This window comes from Pteropus medius, unplaced genomic scaffold (assembly GCF_902729225.1).
Source record: "Pteropus medius unplaced genomic scaffold, Ma_sr-lr_union100, whole genome shotgun sequence".
Classification (NCBI taxonomy): Eukaryota; Metazoa; Chordata; class Mammalia; order Chiroptera; family Pteropodidae; genus Pteropus; species Pteropus medius.
In genome coordinates this window covers 10,741,158-10,769,086 of record NW_024340696.1, presented here as the reverse complement: position 1 = coordinate 10,769,086, position 27,929 = coordinate 10,741,158, and the positions used below count along the sequence as shown (strand labels likewise).

The 27,929-nt window shown below is 44.2% G+C and overlaps 1 protein-coding gene across 3 annotated transcripts in view; it reads right to left on the bottom strand.

Moving 5' to 3' along the window:
* Positions 1-27,648, bottom strand: part of NAT10 (N-acetyltransferase 10) — a 35,820-nt gene extending 8,172 nt beyond the window's left edge. Inside the window, exons 1-22 of one of the 3 annotated variants that reach the window (XM_039866690.1) lie at positions 27,541-27,648; positions 26,820-26,894; positions 25,517-25,639; positions 25,007-25,098; positions 21,667-21,838; positions 20,202-20,324; positions 18,506-18,567; positions 16,990-17,104; positions 16,787-16,894; positions 13,615-13,748; positions 12,299-12,392; positions 12,059-12,157; positions 8,983-9,119; positions 6,230-6,354; positions 5,638-5,788; positions 5,275-5,371; positions 4,303-4,419; positions 3,361-3,462; positions 3,190-3,264; positions 2,543-2,659; positions 1,581-1,714; positions 1,323-1,371 (exon numbers count right to left, since the gene is read on the bottom strand). In XM_039866690.1, coding sequence (XP_039722624.1) covers positions 1,323-1,371; positions 1,581-1,714; positions 2,543-2,659; positions 3,190-3,264; positions 3,361-3,462; positions 4,303-4,419; positions 5,275-5,371; positions 5,638-5,788; positions 6,230-6,354; positions 8,983-9,119; positions 12,059-12,157; positions 12,299-12,392; positions 13,615-13,748; positions 16,787-16,894; positions 16,990-17,104; positions 18,506-18,567; positions 20,202-20,324; positions 21,667-21,838; positions 25,007-25,098; positions 25,517-25,624 — 2,211 coding nt within the window. In that variant the 5' untranslated portion in view covers positions 25,625-25,639; positions 26,820-26,894; positions 27,541-27,648. Of the gene's footprint in view, positions 1-1,322; positions 1,372-1,580; positions 1,715-2,542; positions 2,660-3,189; positions 3,265-3,360; positions 3,463-4,302; positions 4,420-5,274; positions 5,372-5,637; positions 5,789-6,229; positions 6,355-8,982; positions 9,120-12,058; positions 12,158-12,298; positions 12,393-13,614; positions 13,749-16,786; positions 16,895-16,989; positions 17,105-18,505; positions 18,568-20,201; positions 20,325-21,666; positions 21,839-25,006; positions 25,099-25,516; positions 25,640-26,819; positions 26,895-27,272; positions 27,410-27,540 lie in introns of those variants that run through there. The other 2 variants (XM_039866680.1, XM_039866700.1) reach the window with 2 other exon arrangements.
* Positions 27,649-27,929: the final 281 nt, after the last annotated feature.

Genomic DNA, 27,929 nt, shown 5'->3' with positions numbered 1-27,929 from the left:
AAACACCAGAACAATCCTTGCCCTTGGGAAGTATATCCTACTGGAACTATGCTGACCACTCCCAAAACTACTGCCAGCCCCAACCTCCTCCTTGAATTCCAGATGCCTATAGTCAACTGCCTATTCCATATTTCCACTGGGATGTCTAACAGGCATCTCTTAGTTACTATGCTAAAAATTCCCCACTTTTCCCTCCAAACCTGTTCGTACCCTCGTGGGTGTTATCTCAGTAAATAGCACCTCCAAACCCCAGTGTCTCAAATACCCAGTCTCTCAAGGCAAAAGCCTAGGAATTATCCTTGATCTCCTATGCACTCATCTTCCACATCCGACCCTTCAACAATTCCAGTGAGCACGACCTCCTCCAACACGGACCTCGCATCTGGCCACTTCTCCCCATCGTCACTACTGCTACCTCACACCAAACCACCAATCTCTCACTCACTCCTCTTGTTGCCTCCACTTTGGGGCCACTACCATCCACGGTCTACACAGCACCCGCAGAACCTTTGCTCTAATCCCTTCCTCCGACTTACCTAGACCTGACTGCCCTGTTCTTTTAAGACTCTCCAGCCACACTGGCCTTCTTTTGTTTCCTTCAAATCACCAATTTCACGTCCCCCTGAGGCCCTTATGCTTGTTGTACCCTCTGCTTGAAAATGCTCCTATCTCTAGGACTGTCACATGGCTGCTCCATCCTGATCATTCATGTTTCAGTTTGAAAGGTCACCTTTCAGTGACTACTCATTATACTATAATTTCAGTGTTTGGTTTTCTTCACAGCACATATCACTACCTGAAAATGTATTTGTTCATTTTTTGTTGCCTCTTCTACCCAGTAGAAAATAACCTTCATGGCTTAGCATGCCCACTGTTTGATTCACTGAAAGTTGCTAAATATTTTTTTAATGAACTCAGTCATGAACTCTCTCTCCCCTTCCATAATAATCCTCCATGGCTCTGTCATGAACTCACCTCCTAAAACCACTTTTCTTTCTTTCTCTCTTTTTTTTTTTAAGTTCAATAAAGCCCCAGGTTATAGAATTCTAGAATTAGTCGAGCAAGTCCATGTGTACTTCTGCCATTTTATAATCAAGCCCAAACCCAGAATGTACCAGGAGTGAGGGAATAAATTATGTGATTACATGGCTTTTCAGTGATGGTGACTATTCTGGTGTCCATTAGAACAAGCCTCTCAGAGGCAAAGGTACGTACACCTGCTCAGAGCATAGCTGGGAGCACCAGGGCTCTGTGCAGGAACAGACCTGTCACCAGCTATAACCACAAACCCACAGCCCTCCTCTGCCAGATGCCTCACTCACCGGGGTCTGTCTCAGATAAACAGGAACGAACCCAGCTCGTTTCCAGAATCTGCAAAGATACAGAGAGAGCAGGTCACCGTGCGCGCATTCTGAGAGTGGCCGACAGATACAGCTAGGAAGGGCCAGGAGGAGCCAGGAGCCAACGAACGTCTGATAGACCCTTGCTGGAAAGGCAGACACGCAGCCCACGGAACTCTCATTTTCAGGACACCAAGGCCAAAGACGTGATGCAGGGAGGAAAGACAGGCAAACTCTTACTTGAGGAGCCTGGGGGTCAAGCCATAGGACACACCCAGGTAATCCAGGCGCTCAGCAGGCCTCTCATTCAATTTGAGGAGCAAGGGAGGCAGGTCCTTTCGGGGAGAGACAACCTCTTCCAACAAGCTGACGGCCTAGAAGATGCCAGGGAGAGAACACAGTTCACTCAGCATAAAAAAGGGAGGTCAGTGACATATTCCTAAGCACCTCTGCCACACCGGGCTCTAGACTGAACACAACAAGCACCAGGACAGGTTTCTTGGTTTGTTCCCATGGTTTTTAAAATATAAGAACACGACTAAGTCCAGTGCTCATTCCTAAGTATACCAAACCCCTAGATGAGCATGGACTCACACTGCTCAGCACCCAGAATGTGGAAGAACCACACAGTTTAGAAATAAATACCTAACAGATATACAAAGAGACATGGTAGGGTTCTGAAGATGGGGCTGAAGACCCAGCTCTGTCACTGGACATCTTTGTGATTTGAAAAATGATAAACCTCTGAGCCCAACCTTAAATATAAGCCTTACTTCCCCAATAGGCATACTGTAAAATTTAAATGAATGTGTATGAAAGCTGTCAGAGCATTAACCATGCTTACCAAGAAAGACAAAACTCCCCTGAGTCTGGGCTTAGTACCAAGAGAGCATAGAGCTGTGGTTTTAAGCAGGAACGTGAATCAGCATCACCTGGGAGCTGGTTAAGACACGTTACTGGCTCCACCCGAAGCTTCTGATTCAGGAGCTCTGGAGCAGGGCTCAAGAATGTGCATTTTTAACAAGTTTCCAAGTGATGCTAATGATGCTGATCTAAAGATCTCAAATGTTAGGCTGGAGAAAAGCAGCAGCTTCTCCAAAATGGAAGAGGAAATCTGCTACTACTCAGAGAGCCCAGCATCTTGATGATGCTACCAGGAAAAGATCGTCCCAGAAACCAGGAGTTTGGCCAGGGATGCTTACCTCGCTGCTGACCGTGTGAATTTCCTGTGACGTCTCAACGACCTTTTCCTCAAGACAAGGGAATCTGCCCTCGTAGTACATCTGCAGCAGCTGCAGAGCTCGGCTGCCATAGCCCATCTACAAGCAAACACAGAGGGAAACAGGAAAAGGGAAGAGAGATGTCACTCTGGGTTAAAGTGCACCTGACAAAGAGAACCAATGAAATCCCTCAGTGACACCAAAGCAGAGACCCTTTTGACCGAGCATAGTATGGCCCTTGCTCTCGCACTGCCCATCAAGAACAGCCCATTTGCCACCTGAGCGTGAGGATGGCTGGCTGTGCTTTCTGGTCTACAGATCAGCAAGCCAAAAACTGATGTCTCAACGGCTAACTCCTCAGTGGGGATTTCTAAGAGACAGGAGATAATTACAGAAAATAGATCTGGTTCACAAGTCCCCTGTCCTCACACAGGAAGAGTAAGCATATGTGAGCATCCCATCCACCCACCCCCAGCCCCAGGCAAACTCCAGGACAGGAGTGCCTGGAACTGCTTGCTCCTTGACCATCTGCCTACTCAAGCAGTAGAGTACACCTGCCCTAACAGGCCGCCAGCAACACGGCTGCAGCTAGTAACAGCACACCAGGTTTATGCAAGAGAACACATTACCCCTTGATAATCCGGGTGAACAGCAATGCGAACGACCCTTCCACCTGAAAGGCCGCCGAAATCTGGATCTTGGAACTGTGTGGGAGACACAAGCCAGTAACTTAGCAACACAACACATCCTCCGACACTGCCAGCTTCAATTACTCAGACATGCCAGGGAAGGCGCGTCACCTGTTCTGACACCGTCCACGGAATCAGGTCCCCTGAAGCCTTCTTGCCTCGAGACAAGCTGTTCAAGATGGACTGGCGAGAGATCTCCCCCTCAAGGCACACCTAGGGGGAAAGCAGGACTCTGCAGACAAGGAGGCCGGGCCCAGGTACAGAGCCCACTCACACATCAACATTTTGCTAGTTCGGGGACTGAGTCAGCTGTTTCCACCCCAGGTCAGGCTTAATCCTGTAACTGACTCATCCATTTCCAATGGAAGTTTCATTACTTTGCCCTGTGGGTATCCTAACACCATCATAACAAGGCTGAGTGCTAACATCTTCCTGGCCTAAAGAGCAAAAACCACACTACAAGAGGATCTCCATGAATGGTGTACATGTGCACACATCAAGACACAGGATGCTCACGCAGCTCTGTACAGAATAGTGCAAATTCGCAATGACTCAAGTGTCTGATAGGAGAATGATTAAACACAGTTATGGTCCATGCATATAATGAAATGCAGCTTTTAAAATTATGCAGACTATAAATATTTCACACACTAAAAAAAAAATTACCAACAAAAATTACCAAAAAAATTACCACTATGATCCCATATCTATAAAAGGAAAAATAATCTAAAAATGTATAAATATATGCCAGGTGTTAAAAACATTATTCCTTCCAGTCTGTGTTTTCTTTTTTTATAAGTATCATGTATAAAAACAAGTTCCGTTTTGGGAGGAGCTGTAAGTCGGAATACAAGTGGCCAGTCCTTTTACCCATCCAAGAACAGTGAAGCCTTCTTTGATGCACCCTCATCACCTGCCTTGACACACCCAGCCACTTGGCTGCAGGCCGGGAATCAACATCTATCCTCCCATGATGCAATTACTGAGCCATTAACCCCTGACACCTAAGCAGTTCCCAAAATCAACGCCACAAGGACACCTCTGCTTCTGTACCTGGATGACAGCAAGCACTTCGGGAAGGGCATTCTGGGTGGGGGGCACGGGAGGCAGGAGGCAGAAGAGATGGTGAGCAGGCGCATCAGAGAGCATCTGGAGGTCGTTGGGAGAGTTCTATGGGCATAAACACAGGTCAGTGAGAGCCACTCCTCTTCTTATCCTTTACTCAAGAGGCTACTCAGAATCAACAGATGACTGGAGTACTGCCTTTCCCAAAGCCAAGTGATGAGCCAAAACTCAGCAAAGCACCTTTCTAGTATCTTGGGCAGCCAGCCTGAGACTCTTTGAAATGGCTTAAGTGGGACTTGGCTTCAAATGCTTGCTGCCATCTCACCATGCGTGATGAGGCTGCAGAGCAGGGGCACAGAACCACTTAGTGAGCACCCCTTGTCACAGCTGGGGAGTGAACTCTGTCCTGATGAGATGCTGCTACTTCAAGAAAACCTGTCACCACTACTAACACCAACTGTTCAGCCTTCCATTGAAGGGTGTTCATAAAAATACTACCTACACACTCAAAGTGTCCTTTTCAACATGCCCTTTAGTTTTTAACACTTTCCAATATTCTGAATTTTCATTCACTGCTCCTTAAAAATAGCCCAGAGGTACAAGGCAGGTCTCAAGTTAAACAGCACCAAGAGGTTACAACTATGTCATCTCAGCCGATCGGCTTAGCAGACAGGCAAGAAAGAGAAGTAAAAATGGGTGATGCTTTGTACCTCTCCAGCAACCAGGCATGGAGCTACAGGCAGGAATTCCACGCTCCGCATACAAAGCTGGAAGCCCAAGACAATGGCAAGGACAGTGGGAAATGCGATCTCTCCAGCAAGATGACTGGCCCTTGCCAATGTCAGGACATTTAAGTCCCAGTGGAACGGTCACCTGCACCACTGGGTAACAGAAGATGTGAAAAGCCAAGTAAAAGGGGTCTGTGGGGCTCAAGTTCACCCAAAGGCCACCTGCAGATACCTTGTAGTGAGAAGCCACGTAGAGGGCCATAAGTCGTTGGAGGAAAACTTCGGAGGCCTTGTGGTAGCAGAAAAGGGTATCTCTGTTAACGTAGTAGCTGGGTCTGGAGTTAAGCAACCAAAACAAACCAGAGAGCCCAAAACAAGACATGCCACGGGTCACCTGGATATACGGCTTTCCCTCAGCTTGAGTAGAGGAGCCCCATATCTGAGCAGAAACTCATTAGGGAAAGAAAAGAAGGGAAATCGAGAATGTTCAACTTTCCCCACTCCCAAGAGCAGAGGTTTTACTCCAAAACCTTTTGTGTAATTCCTTCTTCACCCCCTCTCCCTATCACAGGACAAATAAAACCCAGGAGGATACAGTTCACAGGCTTCAGGCAAGGGGCAGCCTGACACTATCCGAGTAATGTTGAGGCAGTCCAGGCACAGCAAGTCGTTCAGCCACTTCTCCACCGCGTCCCCAGGGGCGTATCTGATGGACTCCTGCAGGGAAACCTCATGCAGCGTTCTCGCTGTTCCCCACAAAACACACACACACAATGAGAAAGTTATTAAACACCTTCTGTCTAAAAGAGCAAGGCAAATGCTCTACTTTACCTTGGTCACAGGGTGCCAATGTAAATATAGCTCTAGAATTTAAACCAAGTGGTTTTAAACTGTTCTAATAGGTATTCGACCTACCATGACACCAATCCCAAAGGGATCTCACTGAGTCAATGCACTCCTACCCTGAGATGGGGACAAAAAGGGCCCAGGCACCTAAAGGCCCGGTCAGGCTCCCCTCTGGTCACTGGCTTGCTGCTCCTTGAGAAAAGCAACTTCACCTCTTGGGGACTGAACCTTTCTGCCTGATTGTAGAAGGTCTGCTACACCCATGACAGCACAAGGGTAAGGGACCAGCAAGAGTCTGAAGAGCTGCTGTGGACTGCGAGGCCCATTCAGAGATGAGGTACCTGAAGCCAGTCTGGCTGTCGTCGTGGTCTTGTTCTCAGCAGTGGTGCTGACCTGGCTCTGGGCACTCTGTTGACGCAGCTGCTGAATTAGCTTGAGGGACAGTGACCGGCCAGTGCCCTCGTAGCTAGGAGCAAAAGCAAAGACAATCAGGCACAAGGTCTCAAATCCACTCTCTAGAAGGGTACAGAGAACTACTTTCCTCATTCTACCGAAACACGAGACTCCTGCTCCCCAGGGACAGCCCCGCTCACCTCTGAATTTCCAACACAGCATGCGCATGCCCAAGAGAGGGGAGGCAGCGCAGTGGCTCGATGTGGAGCCATCCTAGGTTCAAGTCCTGGTACCTCTGGGCAAGGAACTCAACCTCTTTTAGCCATCCTCAAAAGGGGATGATTCTACACACCTCACAGGACTGTGCTATGAACTAAAAATATAAGGACTGAAAAGATGACATGAGTAAAGCTTTTAAAAGAATACTGCTGCTGGAATATAGTTAGATGGTCAATTAACGAGAATTGCTGTCAGCAGTAACATGCCTGAAGGAGTGAACAGAGAGTGCTTCCCTGTTTGGAAAATCAAGATGAAACAAATCTACCGCCCAAGTAATTCTCTTCATTACTACTTTCACTTAAAAGGTGACATAAAACAACTCATAAAAAAAAGGAATCATCTACAATCTAGTCACCGAACCAGCACTTTTTAACTGTATTTCTTCCTTGTCTTTTGTCACAAGCTTATGTGATCACAGGGTGCAGAGTGCTAAGCATGCTTTCTTTTTTTAGTATTATATTGTTTTGTAATACTCATTATTATAATATTTAAAGACTATAAATGCTTTATCTTACTCAAATACTTTTAAAGAATGATTTAAAAAATGGAATTTTGACATATTTCATTCTCTCTCCCTACCCCACATAATAAAGCTTTCTTAAAGGAATTCCATTCACTTACTTAAAATAAATAAATAAAAATAAAAAATCAAGAGTAAGTACAAAAAACTAAACTAATAACTTGTGCTTCAAAAGATATTATCAAGAAAGTGAAAAAAAAATCCACAGAATGGGAGAAAAATTTTGTAAAGTCATGTATCTGATAAAAGACTTGTACCTAGAATACATAAGGAACTCTCACAACTCAATAATAAAAAGGCAAATAATCCAATTAGAAAAATGAGCAGAGGATGTGAATAGCTGTTTTCCCAAAGAAGATACATAAATGACCAATAAACATATAAGACGCCCCACATCATCAGCCATAAGAGAAATGCAAATGAAGACCATATAAGACACCACTTCGCACTCACCAGGATGGCTATAATCAAAAAGACATGGCAAAGATATGGAAAAACCGGAACCCTCATACACTGCTAGTAAGAACGAAAAACGGTGTAGCTGCTTTAGACAACAGTCTGGCAGTTTCGCAAATGGTTAAATGAAAAGCTACCATCTTATCCAGTAATTCCACTCGTAGGTACATATACCCAAGAGAATTGAAAACATGTCCACACAAAAACCTGGACACAAATGTTCACAGTAGCACTATTCTTTATTGCCAAAAGATAGAAACAACCTGAATGTCCATCAACAGATGAATGGAAATACAAAATGTGTATAAAAACACAATGAAATATTATTTGGCCATAAAAAGGAATGAAGTACTGATACCAGCGACATGGATGAACCTTAAAACATTATGCTAAGTGAAAGAAGCGAGTCACAAAAGACCACCTACTGATTCCATGAATATGCAATGTCCAGAATAGGCAGATACTATAGAGACAGAAAATATATTCGTGGTTCCCTAAGACTGGAGGGCAGGGAGAGATTGGTAGATGATAGCCAAGGGTACTGGGTTTCTTTTTGGGCTAATGAAAATGTTCTAATATTGATTGTGGGGATGATTGCACAACTCTGTGAATACACTAAAAACCACTGAATTATACACTTTACGTGGGTAAATTGTGTGATATGAGAATTATGTATCTCAATAAAATTATTACCAAAAAAAGTAAAATTCAACTTATTTAAATTTTTTAATTTCAGTGCAAGTAAAGCAGTCATAATAATAAATTTATCATATAGAACTATCTTTCTAAGATGTGACTTCCATACAGAAATCTTTCTAACATTAAAAATATGTATTCACGGACCTGGAAAGATTTCCGTATATTGTAATGTAAAAAACATTTTAAAAATAATAAACAATGTTCTTGTCGAAAAAGTAAAGTGCACAGAAAATGACACTGAAATTCTAACAGAAGCATCTCTAGATGGTTGAATCACCAGTGCTTTTTGTTTTTTTTTCTAATTTTTCTATAGCAAACATGAACTAAATGTTTCAAAAATTTTAAAAACCTCTTGAGCCATTACAGGCTAGCCTTCTTATGCTAATTATAGTTACTTTATACTGTACATTCACATAATTCTAAGATACAAGACATCGGTACTACCATCCATATACTTTTAAAAACTTGATCAGGCCTACAGACAGCAGACATTCATCACCTGGATTATGAAAGTCTTCAGTCTTGGGGTGCCCATTTAATGTCAGACCAGAGGTGAGCTACCGATGATTACTAAGAGGCCAGCTCCCATTTGCAGAAGCCCCGGGAGAGAGTGAAGCAGCTGTTAAGACTCAGATTTCGGGAATCAGACCTATTTACTTATCCAGGCCCAGGCCACATTCGTTACATGCCACCTAATCTGCAAGGACATACAATAATAAGTGCAATGACTACCCCAAGGCGCCTCACCCATTGATGGTGGATGCCATGAAAACAAGGTAAGGGCCCAGAAGACTTTTCACCAGAGGAAGGGGGATGGCGGCAGCTTCATCAATCACAACAAGTTCAGCCTGGCCCAGTTTCACAGCATCTGCAGGATGTATATACTGTGGGAAAGAAAATTTTCTATTACTCACTTGGCCGCCTAATGTCGCAACTATGATCACTAGCATTATTGATTATGATCGTCCTTCCCCATTTCTTCTTTCTCTCCTTCCTCCTTTCCACTTTCCCTTGGCAGGAAAATGGGCTTGGAGCCAGACGCCTGGGTTTAAACAGTTCGACCACTGATTGTGTGACCCTGGACAGGTCACTTATGTCACAGAGCCTCAGATTCCTCTCCTGTGGAGAACATGCCTGTCTGATGGCTGCTTCAAAGAAAACTCGGGTAAATCTGTAAAAATGCCATGCCCTGTGCCTGGCTAGTGTTGGTAGGTGTTGCCTCTCTTTCCTTTCTCTCTCTGTCTTCTCATGCCTCCCCGCAGCCTCACTCTGGCCAGTGAGGCAGATGACTAATGGGAGGATGTCAGGTTTCTCAGGCATCTACTGGGCGTTAGGTACGGTGCACCCGGCTTTGATACCATCTTTACAAAGGCCATGTCTCCCTGCAGTGGTGGGATTCTTTGAAGGCTTATTCCCTTCTTAATATACACAAACACATTCACGCATTAATTTATATTATTAGCTTGGCCACCTGAGGCCATAAACTTGCCATAAGCCTGACATCTTTATGCACACAAACAGCCCCTTCAGTTTCTTCAGGGTTTCCTGCTGTATTTAAAGTTTGCAAAAGGGCGTGAAGAGGTATTTTACAGGAGAGGAAATCTGATTAGCCAATTAACATAAACAAAGGCACTCAGCCTCACTAGTAATCAATGCAGCACTGAAGACAATAAGGAGATCCCATTTCATATGCAGACAGGTAAAACCTAAATAGCTGCAAAACAGCCAGCAGTGGTGAGGACTTGGGGAAAAAAAACTCGAAAAAAGAAAAAAAAAAAATGCTGGTATGAAGATAAATTTAAAGGAAAATTTGGCAAAATCTAAGAAACTGAAACTTCTCATCCCTAAAACCAACAATTCCACTTCCAGAAAAACAAATAAACTGCAGTATACACACACACACACACACACACACACACACACACACACACACACAGAGTGGTTGAAATCAACCAGATCTACAAGTTTCAATCTGGGCAAGTCTTAAAAACAAATGTTGAGTCAAAAAAGGTAAGCTGAAAAGGACCTGAGTGCTGTGTATCTGAGTGTTACACTGGTCTCTGCCTTTTTCTGTTATGTTTTCGTTACAAGTAAGATTTTGTAACTCCTTTCCTATAAGTTGATGGGTCGGGAAGGCAGTGACCCCACTCATTTCTAACAGCAAGATAAACATCCTCAAACAGGTATAGTATGTTACCATTTATATGTAGTAAAATATAAACACATGAATTGAAAGGAAACACACCGATTTCAAAATAGAGTTACTTATGGGGAGTGACAGAAGGGAATGGGATGGGGAGGGGTACAAGAGGGACTTCACTCTGTCTGTGATGTTTTAGATCTTTAAGACAAAAATATAAATGACTTTTTAAAAACAAAACAAACTTAGCAAATAGCAAAATGTCAACATTTCTTAAACCTGAATGCTGTGTATCTGAGTGTTACACTGGTCTCTGCCTTTTTGTTATGTTTTCGTTTCAAGTAAGATTTTGTAACTCCTTTCCTATAAGTTGATGGGTCATCAGGAAGGCAGTGACCCCACTCATTTCTAACAGCAGGATAAACATCCTCAAACAGGACCCCATGTCTTGCATTCTTAAGGGGAACAACTAAACAAGCACCTCATAAAAGCAACAGAAAGCAGTCCCCTAAGGGGAGGCATAGCAGACTTGAATCTAATATTCCTCTTTTTCAATTTCCAGCAAGAAGGAGGCCGCAAAGAGACATAAATGGAGCCTCATAAAGTCAGGTCACCTCGTCTGTGCTTAAACTCCAATCTAGAGACAAAAGGACTCTGGTAATGTGAGGGAGCCTCTGATTAAAAATCCAGGGAGCGGCAAGGGCTGAGCCAGGGCATTTCAGGGAAAGATTCTCCTTCTGCGGTATGTGTGTGTGTATTTTTCTTGAGTTTTAACAGGTCTCTGTAGTCTCACTGCCCACAGCCTATCTCCCCTGACCCCAGCCCACCCCAATACCAGTCTTTCCTCCTCTCAGCTAAGGGAGTAAGACAAAATGGGAAGAAATGTATAGAATGAGATGCTAGAGACATAACAAGAAAAAAATTAAGATCCTTAGGTAAAAGGCATAAACACTTAACATCATTTATAATCTGGACTCTGATAAAAGGTACACCTCTTTCACAAGCATTTACACCTCCCCGACAGGCATAAAGGTTAAAGGCTAAACTGCTAAATTTACCTAGCTCACTTCCCACCCCAACCCAACTCCAAAAATAATCAATGAGCCTCCTTCACTAGGAGCCCATGGGTCTCCATCCCTTCTGCAAACCTGTCGCACTGATGCTTCTCTACGATTTAACAAAATTGCAGCCTTTGGACAAGCGCAGACCATTCAGGCTTACAGAGCCCCGGGGATTTAGGGAGCGCTCAGGGAAACACTGTTTAAAAAGGAAAACAGGCCACTCGCTAAACCACAAAGATTCAGAGTACATTTTTGCAAAGTTCTTCTTTTTCTTTTAAACGGTAAGGTTATTGTTCTAGTTACAGATGCACCATTTTAAAACCTGCTGTAACTAAGCAAAATTAGAACTGATGTCAGAACGATGATTATATTTCTCTTGGCAGATTAGCATACTCTCAATCCCACTTACTCAATTTGTGTGGGACAAAACTATAACTTTTCAATCTGGCTACATACATTTGTTAAGTTCGCTTCAAAAAAAAATTTTTTTTTTTTAAGAAGAAAGTGAAGATCTGCAACAGTTTTATCATAAAACAACTACCTATAAAAGAAAACATTTCAGAGTCATTTAAATACAGCAAGACACTGGCCCCACACACCAAGGTTTTAGAATGAGCCTCACCTGAATGGTCTGCCTGTGTTCTCGGAATACATTCACTCGGATCACTGCTTTGTTAAATTCAGGATTTAGAGACTGAATAATCTCATAATCCAGATGCTCCTGATGGAGAAAAAGTCAAACAATGACAAACTTTAGAAATAAGCTTTAGAAACTACATATTAAGAAAGTAAGTATGCATTCTAAAGACTTCAACTGGATTTAAAACCATGAATGAATCAAATTCTTATCTTAATTTCCTACCTGATATTGCAGAGCATCGAATCCTTTAAATATAAATTCGAACAGTGTGTGGAGGTTATCAGGGCTTGGGGAGGTAACAAAGATATTGGAGTACCTATTGAACAGAAAAAGCAGCAATTTTTTTTTAAGTAATTAGGAAATCTAAAAAATGTTTCTGGAACTTAAGAAAAAAAGAAAACATTTCTAGTTGCCCCTGTCACACAGGTGATAACCAGAGACAATGGCAGGGGGAAAAGTCAGGAAACCTTTTGGGGAGGAGGTGTACAGCAAAACTCCAGACCTGAGGAAATTTTTCCTCCCCCACTAAAACACATTAACGATCTGAAGGAAGCAATTAACTAAAGACATGTCTGCAAGCACACTGCTGACAGGCACTGTGGGGACAACTCCTTCGACATGCAGAACCAGCACGCTGCTCCCCAATCCTACCCCGGGACAAGGGGGCCGGCTTCACATTCGTCACTACCTGTGCTGAGAGGGTTTCAAACTGTGAAGCCAGAAAACTCCACTGGTGCCAAGGCCAAGGCCACGGCAAACCTCTGAGAGATTTTTGTAAATGCAAAGGATGCTAATGGCTAAGGGGCCGAGTGGTGTTGCTGGAACAGCAAGAGAAACAAATAACTAAGAGTCAGGAGCTGAACTCAGTGCCAGTGCTACTGGCGATGGCTTGCTGGGGGATCTTGGCCGAGTCGCTGAAACTCCTGGGTTTCTCCATCTGTAAAATGCTCATGGAGCAATAAGGAGCACCAAGACAGATGATGTGCAGGGGAGAACACCATCTCCTAGATCCAGTCCAGGTCGACTGTTTATGCCTGTAGAGTTAGAAGCACGTACTCTGCTGGAAGTTGCATGAGTCTCCCACTCAGGGCAAAAGAACAGAAAGTAATGTCACACTCGAGGCAGCTCCTCAGAAGTAAACAAGATCTTCTACTGATCAAAATCATTAAAATGTCAAACGTGAACTTCTCTCAGTCAGCAAAGCTGGTCATATACATTCTCATCTCCTGAGAGTTTTAAAGTTTCTTACTTATTTCTTTGCTTTTCTGTTTGTTCAATGTTAAATAGTGATCACAAAGGCCCTGGTGTGTGTGTGTGTATCTCTGTGTGTGTGAGTCTGTGCCTGTGCATGTATATGTGCACCTCTGGGGAGCTGGGGGAAAGTGATTGCTGTTTCTAGACAGGAACCTAAGACCTAGAGAAATCACACAAGAGCCTGCTCAGACCCAGAACAGTCTCCCAGTCCCCTGAGCCCTAATCCTTCCCACTTCTTCCTCAGAGCCCAGAGCGCCTAGAGATGGGGAACAGGACTCCCTTACCCAAAAGCCACTGCCCCAGCAATAGCCAATCCCAGGGCTGCAGACTTCCCCCTTCCTCGGGCAGCTGTGAGTGCAACAGTACTCCTCAGGGTCTTTTCGGAGATCCCCTCGATGAATTTCAAGACAGCTTTGGCCTGTGGAAAGAGACACATATAAGGTGAGCTCTGAGAAAGGCCAAGTTTCAGCCATCTATCACCACTGCCGTGAAGTCAGGCTGACGCCAAGTCCAAATAAAATGGAGACAGTTCTTATAAGTCAGAGTGCACCTGGACTTCCACTCCCGTGGTCACCTGCTCTTGGTCTTGAGGCTTTAAATATCAGTGAGATGTGGATAACCCCCAAATTCACACCTAATCTTCCCAACACACCAGAGTCTTATACACATGCAACTGCCCCTGCACATCTCCACGTGTACCTCTAAAGGATAAGTCAACCTTAAAACCAAATGCCTACTGTGGCCCTCAAACCTCTCCACCTACAATCTTCCCCATCTCAGTTAACTGTCCAACTGTTTAGCCTTCTGCCTTTTCTCCCTGCACCTGATTTATCAGCAAATCCCACCAGTGCGACCTTAAAAACATACAAAGTCCTACCATTCCTCACCATCATCCTCCTCTACCACTCTAGTAGAAGCCACCATCCTGTCTTGCCCCCATTATTACAGTAGCCTCCTAATTAGTCTTTCTACTCCCACCTTCATTCCCCTATGATCTAGACTCAACACAGCAGCCAGAGATCCTTTTAAAATTAAGCCTGGGATCCCTCTGGCAGCTGTGCTAAGAGACTATAATCCTAAAACTTACCTCCACTAAACCCCATCTCTCACAGAGTAAGCGCCAAACCTCTTCCAGTGGCCTGCACTAACACGTACTCTCTGACCCCCATCACCTCCTCCTGCTCCCATCCACTCACTCTGCTTCAGCCCAATGCTAGTGCTCAAGCGCACCAGTCAGACTACCTCAGGCCTGTGTATCTGGTGAGCCCTCTGCTGGAAGCACTCTCTCCCCAGAGAGCCACGTGGCTCATTCCCTCAACTCCTTCAAGTCTGCTTAAATATCGCCTTCTCGATGAGGCTTTCCCTGGCCACTCTATCTAGAACCACAGCATCCTGCCTGCTCCTGGCACTGTCTATCCCTCTTTACTGCTTGTTACATTTCTCCATCGTACATAGCACCTTCTACTGAACTATAGGATTTGATTATTTCCTTGATTTGTTGTCTGTCTCATCCTACCAGAATGAAACAGGTGTGTTCCTATTGTTTACTACTGAGTCCAGTAGCTAGAAGAGTACTTGGCACCGGGGAGGGTATGTAAGATGCCAGTGACACTGAATGAAAGGAGGGACTACCACACTACGCAGGAGCCAAACTCTGCTCCCCAAATGGAATCTACCCTGGGAACAGGCCACTGAGACTGGGAAGAAAGCCAGAGCCCTGGCCTGTTGGGTACTAGAGAAGCTGCCTTATGCACCTGGACAGTGACACAAAGACACTGAAGAGATGCAGGCCCAGGCGGATGGAAGGAGAGGGCCACAGGAAGCCAAAGTCTCTGCAGATGGAAGCACTCAAAGGAGATCCAGGATCTACTCGTCCTAACTCGGCCTTTGCCGAACACTGTATTTTACCTTTTTGTCTTTTACTTCAGAGTAGGGAAGTACAAACTCCAACAAAACATAACAGGAAAAATCCACTAAAACAATAAAAGGGCACAAAATCTGGACTACAAATGCATTCTAAAACATTTTTCTAAAATGAAAAACCAATACAAAAAAGCAATCTGGTTTACAAAACAAACAAACAAAAAAAACGGGTGATCAGTAATTATGTGAAAGGTGCCTGCTTCTCTCATATTTAAATAACACAAAATAAAACAATGATCCTATGTTCCCATATCAGATTGGTAAAGACTTACAAGTTTCCTAGTACCCAGTGTTGGCACGGCTGCAGGGAAAGAGGTATTTTCACACACTGCTGGTAGTTCCATGTATTGGTGCAACACCCATTTTAATATACACATACTCTGATCCAGCAATTCTTCTCCTGAAAACTTATTCTAGAGATAGTGCCCACAGATGTATCTGTAAGAACATCCTAACGGCATTGTTAATAACAGCAAAGAAGTGGAAATCAACCCAAATATCTAAAAGGGGATCATTTATACTCTGTACAGTGTGACCTCTTCGTATATTTTTAAAATATCCATTAACACGCGTAGAAAAAGATCCAGAAGGATACACAATAAATTGTTAATAGTAATTGTCTCTGCAGACAATTACTATTAACAAGTAAAATCTCCGCTATTTTTTTCCAGTTTTATTAAGAAATAATTAACATACATTACTGTACAAGTTCAAGGTGTATAGCATGGTTTACACATACAAGTGACCCTTGAACAATGTGGGGTTAGGGATACCCACCACCTACAAAGTCAAAAATCCACATATAACACCCTCCGCATATGCAGCTTCCTGACCGCCAGCTGACCCTTGACCTGTGTGGGTCAACTGACCAAAATCCACATGTAAGCAGACCCGTGCAGTTCAACCCCACATTGTTCAAGGCTCAATTGTATTGTAAAATAATTACCATAATACATTCAGCTAATATCTGTCTTCTCATATAGCTACAATAAAAAGAAAGAAGAATAAAGGAAGAAAATTTTCTCCTTGCGATGAAAATTCTTAACATTTATTCTGCAACACTACTACTTACACTGTAGTGTCTCCCTCTCCTGCTCTTTCCTCCATCTTTTCACTCACTCCCTCTCTCTGGTGATGAAGAGGGTATCGGGAAGTGGTTCTAAGCTGTAGAGCTTACAGCTAAGACTGCATAGAGAGCTATGTAGTTGGAGATTCTATTTCCGGAAAGAAAAGGAATAGCCTACTGGGGCTCAGCCCCGACTGGTAGGTGTCACTGCAGCTGTTTTCCATCATGACATCAGAGCCTACTGCCCAGAGGCCTGTGCTGTCGTCCAGCTAAGGCTAGAACAGAACCCTGAACAACTACTGTGAACCCAGACGACTGGGAACAGCCCTGCTGTCGCTGCATGAGTTTGAGCAAGAGAAAAGGCCTCTGCCCCAGGGAAGATCCAAGTCTTGACTTTTCCTGACTTGGCTTCTCTTGCTTTCTGCATTGTTTATACTGGGGCAGGACATTCTGAACACCACACCCACCTGGTCGAGGGTCTTGCAGCAGTCCACCAGCACGCCCACAGGCTGGGTGTCCTGCAAGCTCTCCTTCAGCTCCTTCAGCTCCAGATCAGATGGACCAAGACTCTCATCCTACCAGAGAGAGAGAGAAGGATTGCCACTGACACAAGAAGGAAAACACCGAAAATGCAGCCTCCCCCAGATTCTCAAGCCCCTGGCTGGCTCACCGGGGTCTGCGGGGGCAGGGCCTCAATGCTGGCAGCGTGTGAGGAGATGGGCAGGATGTTGAGCTGGTCATCAATGACGAGACACTTCTTACAAGAGGCCAGAGAAAGAATAAATCTGAGGGAAAAAACCACCATAATGAGGTGTTGGTGGGGAGGGGGCCAATGTCTGCACAACAAAGCTATGGCTTTTCTTCAGGAAAATCATTTGGCCCCACGTCTCTAAGCCAAAAGCCAGTTGGAGAGCAATGTGAGGTGATTCCGAGCCTCCTCTGTAAGGCACCTGAACACACTTTATACAGTAAAGAAAACTGAGAACTCTCTTAAGAGACTGGTTACAAGCATTCCTCTTGTGCACAGCTGCCACTGTGCCCTGAGCCATCTGGCCTTTCCGCATCCTCCTAGGCTCACCTTTCAGCACAAAGGTGTCTCAGGCCACCCTTAAATGGGGAACTCCAAATCCACCTCACATATGCTCACCGGTCACACGGGGAAATATATACATACACAAATGGATTTACCTTGTGTCACAAGGAAGAAAAAGTTAAAGAGAGAAGAGGAAAGCTCCCTTAAGAAATATAACATAAACTTGCATGTAGAAAAACACGTGCTTGGCTATAAAATTCAAACTTCTCCCACGACCGCAAGAAACGGGTCTCACACGCTTTCACAGTTTCGATTCAATCTGGCAGCACACAATGACCTCCTGGCCCACTCCTTTTACTGAGTTAAAGCAACAGAGATGATTGAAATGCGAAAGGCCCCAATGTTCATCAACGCCAGGATTTCGAAACCTCAGCACTACTGATATTCTGAACCAGATTTTTTGTTGGAAGGGTTGTTCTGTGCCTTGGAAGCTGTTTAGCAGCATCCCTGTCCTCTATCCACTAGATGCCATAGCACCCTCCACAAATCCCCCTCTCCCCCAAGTCAAGACAATCAAAGTGTGTGCAGACCTTGCCAAATGTCCCCTGGGGCAAAACTACTCAAGCTGAGAACCACTGATCTAGGCCTCAGTTTCTTAAGGTGCTAATTGCTGTTCCCTAAAAAAGGACCCTGTGGCTCAGTTTCAGAAATAATCAGTTAAACAGGCCCCTGCTGCTACAAGGCTTTTCAGAGGCTGCAACAGGCAAATGTGAATCTTCATGAAGGAAAAACATATCAACATCCCCCAGACATACTGGGCCAGAAAACCCTTTTGTCATAAGGTACCTCTTAAAACGCCAGTGTTCTACAAAACACATTTTGGGAAATAGTCACCCAGACAGATCACTCCCTTGACAGAAGAGTAAGCTAAGAGCCAGAGGAAGAGGGTGACTTGGTTAGGGCCAGAAGCAAGACAGAATCCAGGTCTCCTGGCCCCAGCTTTCCACTCACTTTCACTGCTTCTGGTTAGCTTTACGAGAGTCAGAACACTCACCATTTTGGACTTCCCTCAGACAGAAGTCCAGCTTTCAGCTGGGTCCTCCCACTGTGGCTCTCCACAATTAAGGGACTGAGAACTGTGCTGCAGACCTACCTCTCATTAAATCTTCCCACTACATCCTGATGGGCCTCAGTCCTGTATCTTGAATGCACGTCCTAAAAGAGACAAAATCCATTAACAAAGGCATCTGTATAGTGCTGAGGCTAAGGGCCGAATGTGAAGAAGTTCTATGGAGCAACCCTAGGATAAAGGAGGTGCCAGCGATGCTGCTGGAAACAAAATCCACTTCTCCATAACCTGCTGTGCCAAACTGGCCAAACGCTATGCGCTGGGAACTGGGATGAAACACTAACTAAATGCAGTGTTTTCTTATTACAACTAACATCCCCTGACTTCTACCACATTTTATCCAGCATCATGAAACATATTCATTCAATAAAATGTACATGCCAATGCCCGACATGCTGGGTACACACTGGTGTGTTTCATAGAGCATGACCTGTTCTCATGGAGCTTACAGTCTCATGGTTGCAGGGAGACAAATGAGTAAATACATACAAATTTTGGCAAATGCTACAAAAGAAAAACAGGGTGCGGTGATAGCAAATGTGTGTGTGGTGGGGAGGAACCTACTTATACAGGGTAGTGAGAAGGCCCTCTGAAGTGATAAGCAGGCAGCCACTGGAGAGGTGGGGAAGAACAAACCAACTGCAATGGGCACAAAGTCATTTGTTTGTTCATTCACAAACATTTAATGAGTGCTTACTGAAGACCAGGGACTCTTCCAGCATCTGGGAATATACAGTGAGGAAAACAAGCCTCTGCTTTCATGAAGTTTAGAGACGAGCACAGATAGGCATACAATGAACAAATAAATATAAAACTTTATATAGCTGTAAAATTCTCTGACCAAAAATACACCAGTTTAAGGAGTGATGGACAGAATCTCCTGTTCTCCACAGAGTGTGAGAAAGGACCACACTGGGGAGGTTATACTTGAGCAGGGACTTACAGTGAAGAAGGGAGCCACACAGATACTCCTATGGGAATATCAAGTGCAAAGGCCCTCAGGTGAGAGTGTGCTAGGCATGTCTGAGGACCTTCAAGGCCAGAGGGGCTATACTGACAAGTAGGGAAGGAGTTGTGGTGACAGGAAGCAGGTACTAAGAAGTGAGAGAAGTCCATGTCACCAAAAGAATGCAGCTCGCAAAATCCTGAGGCCAATCCAAACACCATTCCCAAGCAGCGGGGTGGGGACAGGACTCACACCCTGCCACTCAGAACGCCCGTGTGGCACCTGGTGAGACACAGCCCCACACCTCACCACATCCTCAGCTCTGGGAGAAAACCTCTCCTGCCAGAGTCAAAGTTCTTGCCAACATGGGGTGTAACCAGCAAATGTCCCATCATTATCCACTGGCGGAGGAGGGCCGCTGAGGAACTCTGTGCAGTTTCTTTTTTTGCAATACACAAATACAGGCAGTGGCACGACTCTGCGGAATACTATTCAGAAATCTAACTACATGACAGCTGCATCATATCTGCATCTCACTGGTGTAGAATTTGCAAATGCTTGGCAGCAAATGCGAAATTCAGAGGTTCCGAGGCACACACAGGGTCACTGAGATTTCTCTGCAGTGGCTTTCTCATTGGTTGCAGTCAAAGAGCTCCCTGCCCAGAGGTTATGCTGACCGCTCCCTGGAATTGCTCACCCAGAATTTTTAAAAGTGGCCTACCATAAAGGCATAGGTTGATTTGAACCCACTACAATTAAGTTAAACAGACTTACCATGGTCATTGTGTACAACTGCTTGAGTGAATTCATGGTCCGTAGAAGGATAACCACCAGCCCACCACCTTCCACTGTTTCTACAGTCCTGGCCAGCAAGTTTGGAGTTAAAGCTTCAAAATCCTGGAAGAAGGAGATCTTAGAAAGGGCTGGTCATACTAAGAGCACCCGCAGAGAAGTTCGATCAAGGGCCAGTGATAAGGTAAAAGCGGGGCTTTGGAGCACAAACTCAGGACCATACCCCTCACTCAGCTCACCAGAATGGACGTGCACACCCTCTCTTCCTCTCTCCCTCTCTCTCTCTCTTCCTCTCTCTCTCTCATAGCCCCTTACTTAGTAGTAACACAGAAGAAAGTCCAGCCCTAGAGAACACGTATACCTGGTTTTATGTCAAAAGTGTTTCTAATAATCTCTGATAAAATCAAATTTGGAAAAAAGTCCTCCAATCTTCACAGATTCACACCTGAATTTCAGAAACACTTCACATTCATTTTCTATTGTTTATAGATCAAAACTACTTGACAGAACTCGACTGCACCACATGAGGGAGCTACTGCTTAAAGGAGCCATTATCACCGCAACTGGTAACAGTGGTGAGCTTGAGCTCAGGTGAGAATGAGGCAAAATGTTATTTTCTGGCCTCCAAGGTAAGATGCAAACCAGCAGCAGATGAGACAACCCACTGGAATGCAAAAAGAAAAAATCTTCTATTCATGATTTCTCCCCATATTTCTTAAGTTATGTTTTGAAGGGACGTTTCATAATGTATATAATGATAATATTACATGCAGATAATAAATAGATACCAAAATGTGGGGATTTGTGCTTAAATGTCTTCTTTTTATGGTGGGAGGAGGGGTGTCAAAGAATCAAAGAATAAAAAAAAGACCACCACCACTCAAAACAAAGAAAAATGTGAAACTTAGTCTATTAACCTCTCAGGCAAGAGAATATATACCAGTGAGGAAATTCATCAGGTAGTTCTCGGGGATTTTAAGGACTAGAGGGGGTGGGGATGTGGAAGGTCCTGGTGGTGGACATGCTAGTCAAGCACTCTGAACAGGACATATGAGCACACAGGTCTGTACCCAACTGGTAAGACAAGTCCCACCGCTCGCTTGTCACCAAAGTCTTCACTTAGTTCCAATAATGATCTGGGGTCCTAGGGTCGCCTGAAGTACGCAATGCTTTATCAGCTTTAGCTGGTTAGAGCCAGTTGTGACAGAGCATCACTGCTTATTTTGGTATCTCTAAACAAGTGCCACTTTAGGCAGAAAATTTTATTTTAATATGGGATGAATTATCAAGTTTCCTTTGGAAAGTGGCCCCGTCCTCCACTGATAATGTTTAGGGGAGGAAGGTGTGCATCTTCTCTCCTTGCTGTACACCTGTGCTCCGGGAACCAGGCAGCCCAACACCCCCTGAGTGCTCCAGCTCCAGTCACAGGCTGGCAGATGCCACCCACCTGGAGAACACACATGCCGAAGGTGTTGCCCAGGATCTTGTGAGTCTCATTGTAGTAGCAGTAGCGAATGTTTGTGGCTGCGACAAAGAGTTCAAAGGGGTCATCTTGCTTTATGTTCAGAGTTCCGTTCTTTATTTTCTTCTGTAGCTGTCGCATTCTTTTCTTCCGGTGACTGCAACCAACCCCCCATCCCATGAGAGACAGTTAACTAGAGGTGCTGAAGACTTGGGAGCAGGAGATGAACACAATAATCATTCACTTAGAGCTTCAGAGCTAGAAGGCAGGCTGGAAATTGTAGGACTAATCCCCTCCCTTTAAAGGTGAAGAAAACTGGAACGGGGTGATTAAGAAGATGAGATCAGAGGGAGACAGTGGTCAGTCTGTGCATCAGCTCTGCTATTTTGCTCTGTCACCTTCAGCAGATACTTCACTTTCAAAGGAGGGTAATGAGAGTATCGAAACTTCATTTGGCCAGAGCTTGAAACCAACCTCGGTGGCCTCATTACCTCAGTCTCAAGCCACTGCTTCAACTACACGGTACTGCTCCCCAGAGGACTTGGGTGGGAAAGGCACAGTGATGGCGGGTTACTTTATTCATTTTTCCTAAATGAATTCCTCCACTTCCTTCCCAGACTGTGGGATCAAGTCCTCAATGGCAGCTCTAATCTAAGACAATACTGATAGGGGATATGAGTCTCTCAGAAATTCCTGAATATTTTTGTCTTATAAACTCTGAATATCTGACTGTCTTTTATAGGGAAGGGAGAACAAGAAAGCTCCAGAACTGAGGATTATAGCTGATCAAAATTTTATCATAGTTCTCTAATGAATAGCTAGAACCAAAGCCTTCCCTCTGGGCCTCCACTTCCTCATCTGTGACACGAGGCAGTTAGAAGAATTAATTTCCACTGTCCCTCTGACTCATGCCTTAGCCCATAACTTAGAAGAAATCATCAGCTTTAACCTGGTGCCCTGTGACATCAAGAAAGGGGTGGGATTGCTACAAGAGGCAGAGAGAGACTTTTAAAAGTGAAATCAGCTGGCTGAAGTTCAAAAGGCAAATCTTCCCAGAACACTGGGAACTGCCTAATTCTGCACCCATCTGACATCTATCAACTGAACAGAGAATAAGAAGCCCCCAAAACTTACAATTCTGCTGACAGGCAACAGGCCTTATTTTCAATCTGTATTAAAATTAATCTGCCCAATTATGAAAGAATATATACAACAAAATATCAATTATGGTTTAAAACTACATACCAGTGACATACAGCTAGACACTAACAATACCTAAGTGTTGAAACTATGGGTGCTTTTTGTTTTCACCTTTGTGATTTTTCTATATTTCTTACAATAAAGCTTTTATAATTCCTTTTTAAAAAGCAAAACTAGTAACCCAAAATCTAGTTTCTCTTAGGCGAATCAAGTCTCTTTAAGACCAAAGGAAAGAAACTAATCAAATGTAACCTTTCGCTTAGTAAAATTAAAATACCTTAGTACTTGTTAATGCGTTCAACTCAACAAACGTTAACTGAGCACCTACTACAAACATGACAGATCATTTAAAAGTATGAAAATATAAAGATAAGCAGAAGAGTCCTCCTAACTAAATGAACTTATCACATGGAAGTAAAAAAAAGACCAATGTGCAAGGGACTATTTCCAGAGAAAGCGAGAACATAAGGTGACAGACACTGTAAGAGAAGGCAAGTGCTGAAGAGGTGGAGGAGCCATGCAACTGAGGGATGGAGGAAAAGCTTCGGGAAGGAGGCAGGCCCTGACAGGCAAGGAGCATTCCACAGGTGATGACCGAGGTGGGAGTAGCATCCGGAGCAGGGAGGCAGCAGGGGCAAAGGCTGGGAGCTTCATCACAGCAGAGAGCAGTCAGAGCTGGAGACAGGATTTCAGAGTCAATTATCAGAGACAAACACGTTTGGGACTACAGGAGAGAGAAGAACCCAAGGACAGAATCACACATGCTAATTGGGCTTGGCTAGGAGATAATATGATCAAGAGAAAGAGAAGAGTTCAGGAAGGTTGTTTGAGTAACTGACCTAGAAGCCAAGAAAGGAGAGCATTTCTGAAGTGACCACATAGAGAGTTATTTGCCATGTAATAGCGCTCCATACCCCAGACTCCTCCGTACAAAGCATTGTAGGTAGAACTGCCAAGTTTCTACCAGGTGATCAACCCCACCTCCCTTGGCCCAGGGATGGGCTTCTTCCCACAAGAATTTGGAAGACTGATCGCCATATATTTGGACCTGAAACATGTAAAACTCCTGTACTGTTTCTGCCATGGGGACCACAAGAAACAGAAAGCTGATCTGAAGTAGGAAAAAACAGAGCAGAATGGAGAGATGAGGGACTGAGCAAGGACTGAGAGCATCCGCACTCTGGCTCTACGCCCCGAGGCAGAGATGAAGTCTCGTCCCCTTAGGGTTCACAAGCTCTCCTATACTTCAATAAACTCCCTTGGTGCCTAAGTGTTTGTGTTGGAGGTCTGCTATTTACAACTAGACGTCTTAAGTTCTACAGCTTCAAATAAGTAAGATTAGCCACCTGTCAAATACATCAGTAAAGTGGTAGAGGAAGAGCTCTGAAAAGGAGAAAGAGGAAGAAAAGTTGTCTCATTAGGCATCGCGTCATCAAATGATTTCCAAGAGCACTATTTGGTCACAACGGGAGAAGCAGCCAGACAGCAAAGAGGGTGACTGGGAGTGCAAAAGGCTTGTTTCAAAGTATAAGGCAATAAAAATGAGAAAATGCTATTCTGAGGGATAAAGCTGGATATGTAGCTAATCATTTTATTTTAATTTTATTTTTCTTGAGAATAGAGAGCTGAGCATGTTTAACAGGAAAAAAGAGAAAGTTTCAAATAGGACATGGAGTGGCTGGCAGAGGAAAGAAGGTGAAGGTCCTGCAAGAAGTGAGAGGAGAGATCCAGAGGAGATAAACGGGTTTGCTGTAAACACGGGACAAGGTATGGCCTCCTCAGAACAAAAGGGGAAAAGGGAAGGTAAAAACACAGAGTGAATCTGAGGTACGAAAAGGAAACTGAAGGAACTTGAATTAAGTGACCTTAGAAAAGTAGAATGAAAAATCATGTGCAGAAAGCAAGGAACTGGACTGGAGACTTAAAGACCATGAAAATAATTTAAAACATTGTCAGGAATGAAGAAAGGATATCAACTCTATTGTTTTCTCTATTTGGAAATGTCCTCAGAGACAGCACTTCCACTAACAATCCCTGAAAAACTATGTCAAAAAATCATTTCCTGACATTTAACTACCGAGCAGGAATTGGAAGTAGCATAGGACACTCAGAGGGCGAAGCTTACCTGCTAAACCCCAGCTCTTTCTTATAACACCACAACACTGAAGGCCGAGCCTTCACAGTTGCTTTGGATAGCATGTGATGGAGTATGACCACCTGCCAAAGAAAAAAGTCACAGAATCTCAGGGTCATAAGAGACTTTGAGACTGCCAGGCCCAAGACCTCATTTGACATACATAGAAACTAAACCAAGGGCCAGGGAAAGGAGGTGCCTAAGGTCACAAGGTAAGTAGTGTTCAGGTTGGGACTAGGAGCCAGGTTACAAACACTTAACCTTGTGCTCAGTACACCATCCCAGGTGTCAAAAGCTGTTAACCTGTCTGCTAGGAATTCTAAATGTAGAGTTTATCACTAACAAAAACCAAAGGAAGGGCCACACTAGGCATTTTTGTTAACGAAAACTAGTCAACGGACCTAATCTCATTATGTGCTGAAACCCAAGAGGACCTGTGTAACATGCTGACTCTTTGGGACAGGATACAAAATCAGTCAAGAAGCGTGTACCAGGTCTTACCTGATCTTTTCCTCGATCTCCGACTACAACAAAGAGAGACCTTTGACGCTCAGCTACCCCATTCTCAATGAGAATCCGGATTCGGTTATCGACTTTCTTCCGATGCATGGTCAAAGATTATCACTAAAACAGAAAGAAAGGAAACACACTGGACATGAACACCAGATTCTGGATGAGGAACATTAGCTGCTGCTTCCTGTGGGGACCGTACTAGACACATTTATAAGTATCATCTTAACCCTCAAACAGCTCCTTTGGGAAGATATTACCCTCATTTTTAAAATAAGGAAACTGAGGCTTTGAAGATGAAGAAAATGTTCTCTCAACATGGGCAGTTAATGGGGAAGCTGTAACTTACACCTCTGTTGAGGAGTTTTTTAAAAAATCAGAAAGTGTTCAAAAAAATAGAATGATTAAAATACATAATGGTATATCTATGGGATAATAAGGTAGTTTTGTAAAGAACATTTTCAAAATCATTTTTAAAAGTTATCTAAGAGTATGGATGTACCCTTAGATATGTACCCTCATGAGAGAATAACATGGCAGGATAAAGTATGATACCATTTTTTATGAATATAAATAATACATAGAGAAAAAAAACTGGAAGAAAATACCAAAACATAGTTATCTCTGGATGGTGAGATTACAGATGATTCTTTTTGTTCCTTTCTTTTTTAGAGTGTTGCTTATTTAAAATTCACATACATTACCAATAAAGTCAGGGGAAAGAAGTAAATGATTACTATGATGAAATGTGTCCAGCTGTTTCCTCAAGGGAGGGAAAACTATACTGAAGCCTATATAGACAGACCTCAAAATTTACTGTAATTACACACAATAAAATACTACATAATTACACCAAAGAAATATCAGATATATTTATATTGCTACAATGCAAACTTTAAAATGACACATTAGACATTCCAGTGCCTGCTACATCCTAAATATAAAGCCCATTAATTGAAACTTAATCATGCCTTATCTACCCTTCTAATCTCCCAATCCAAATATGAATTTTAGCAGTTCTAACGCTTACTATTAAACAGTGTCACAACCAGTAGTTCCTATTTTATAAGGAAAGGAGCAAGCATAACCACTGAAGTAGCCAAAGGAAGAAAGTGACAGAGGATTGACACTTAGCTCTGCCTGACTCCAAAGCCTGAGGTCTTTCCAGTTCGCCAAACTGCGCAGCTTGCAGGTTGTATTACTGGCCACATAAAGACCCCACGATGATCAATCAGTAACTAATTATTGGGACTGCTTTTTGCCCTAGTTACTGTGGGAGCCCCAGAAGTAGTACCTCATAAAGCCTTGACTTCAAGGGGCTTTCATTCTCCTTGGAGAAGATAATTACGAGAAAGAGATGAGGGACAATCTGTGTAAAGACAGATAAAAACAGATGTAAAAATAATAGCTACAGCTAGTGGCCTGATGAAATTCTGAGATTACCGTGGCTTGGAGTTGCCACGGAAGGCTTAACGGATGAAGAAGGCCTTGAAGGAGGAAAAATATTTTTCATTCACTCATACATTCGTCTAATACACATAGCATCTGTGTGCCAGGCACCATTCTAGGTGCACTGGTAAATAAAGTTCTGAACGTGACTGTTGAATAAAGCGTATAAATGAATGAGCATAGTGAAGTAGCTAAGAGTGTAGGACGATCTGGAATCGGATGGCCTTAGTTCAATCCCCAGCGCTAAAACCAGGAACTGTGGGCAAGCTCCGCGGAAAGCAAAAGTGTTGTCACTCACCCACGTACCCGACTCCTCAGCTAGAGGTCCCTAGAGAGTGGAAATGGAGCCATGCAACCTCCGAGAGTTATGGAGAAGCACGCCCGAGTGGCTGCCTATTGGGGAAAGAATCCTGCCATCTAGGAGCGCCAGACTGAGGCGGCAGTCGGTGTGGGCCGGGCATCAACATGGATGCGGAGGCTTCGTCCTCGAGCCAGTCACCCCGGGGCCCAAGAAGGACACTGACAACCACTTCGGCACCCACCGCCAACCATCCCGTGATAAGTACCTGCGCCCGGAGCCCGGCGAATTCCAGCCAGCAGCAAAGCAGAAGCACGTGGGGGAACCGAACTACTCAGGAGAGGAGGCGCAGCAGGCTGCCCCTAGCGGATGCCTGCCGCAAGCTGAGTTCGTCTGGCTCCCGGGCGCGCGTCCTGCTCAGGCGCTAGTAGACGGCGGGTACGCGAGCGCACTAACAGTGCTGCGACGGCGAGTGATGGGGGACCTTTCTCAACCCTGTCGCTGCGTGATGACGTCAGAGGCCCAAGAGGCGGAGTTGCAGCCTACCTCCCAATTGCGGCTGTGCGGTTCAGCTTCTGCCTTTGATGACTGGGTTGCCAATGCAATTTGCCTCTCTCCCCATATCAGAATTAAAATGCCCTGGCTGTCAAGGGCAAA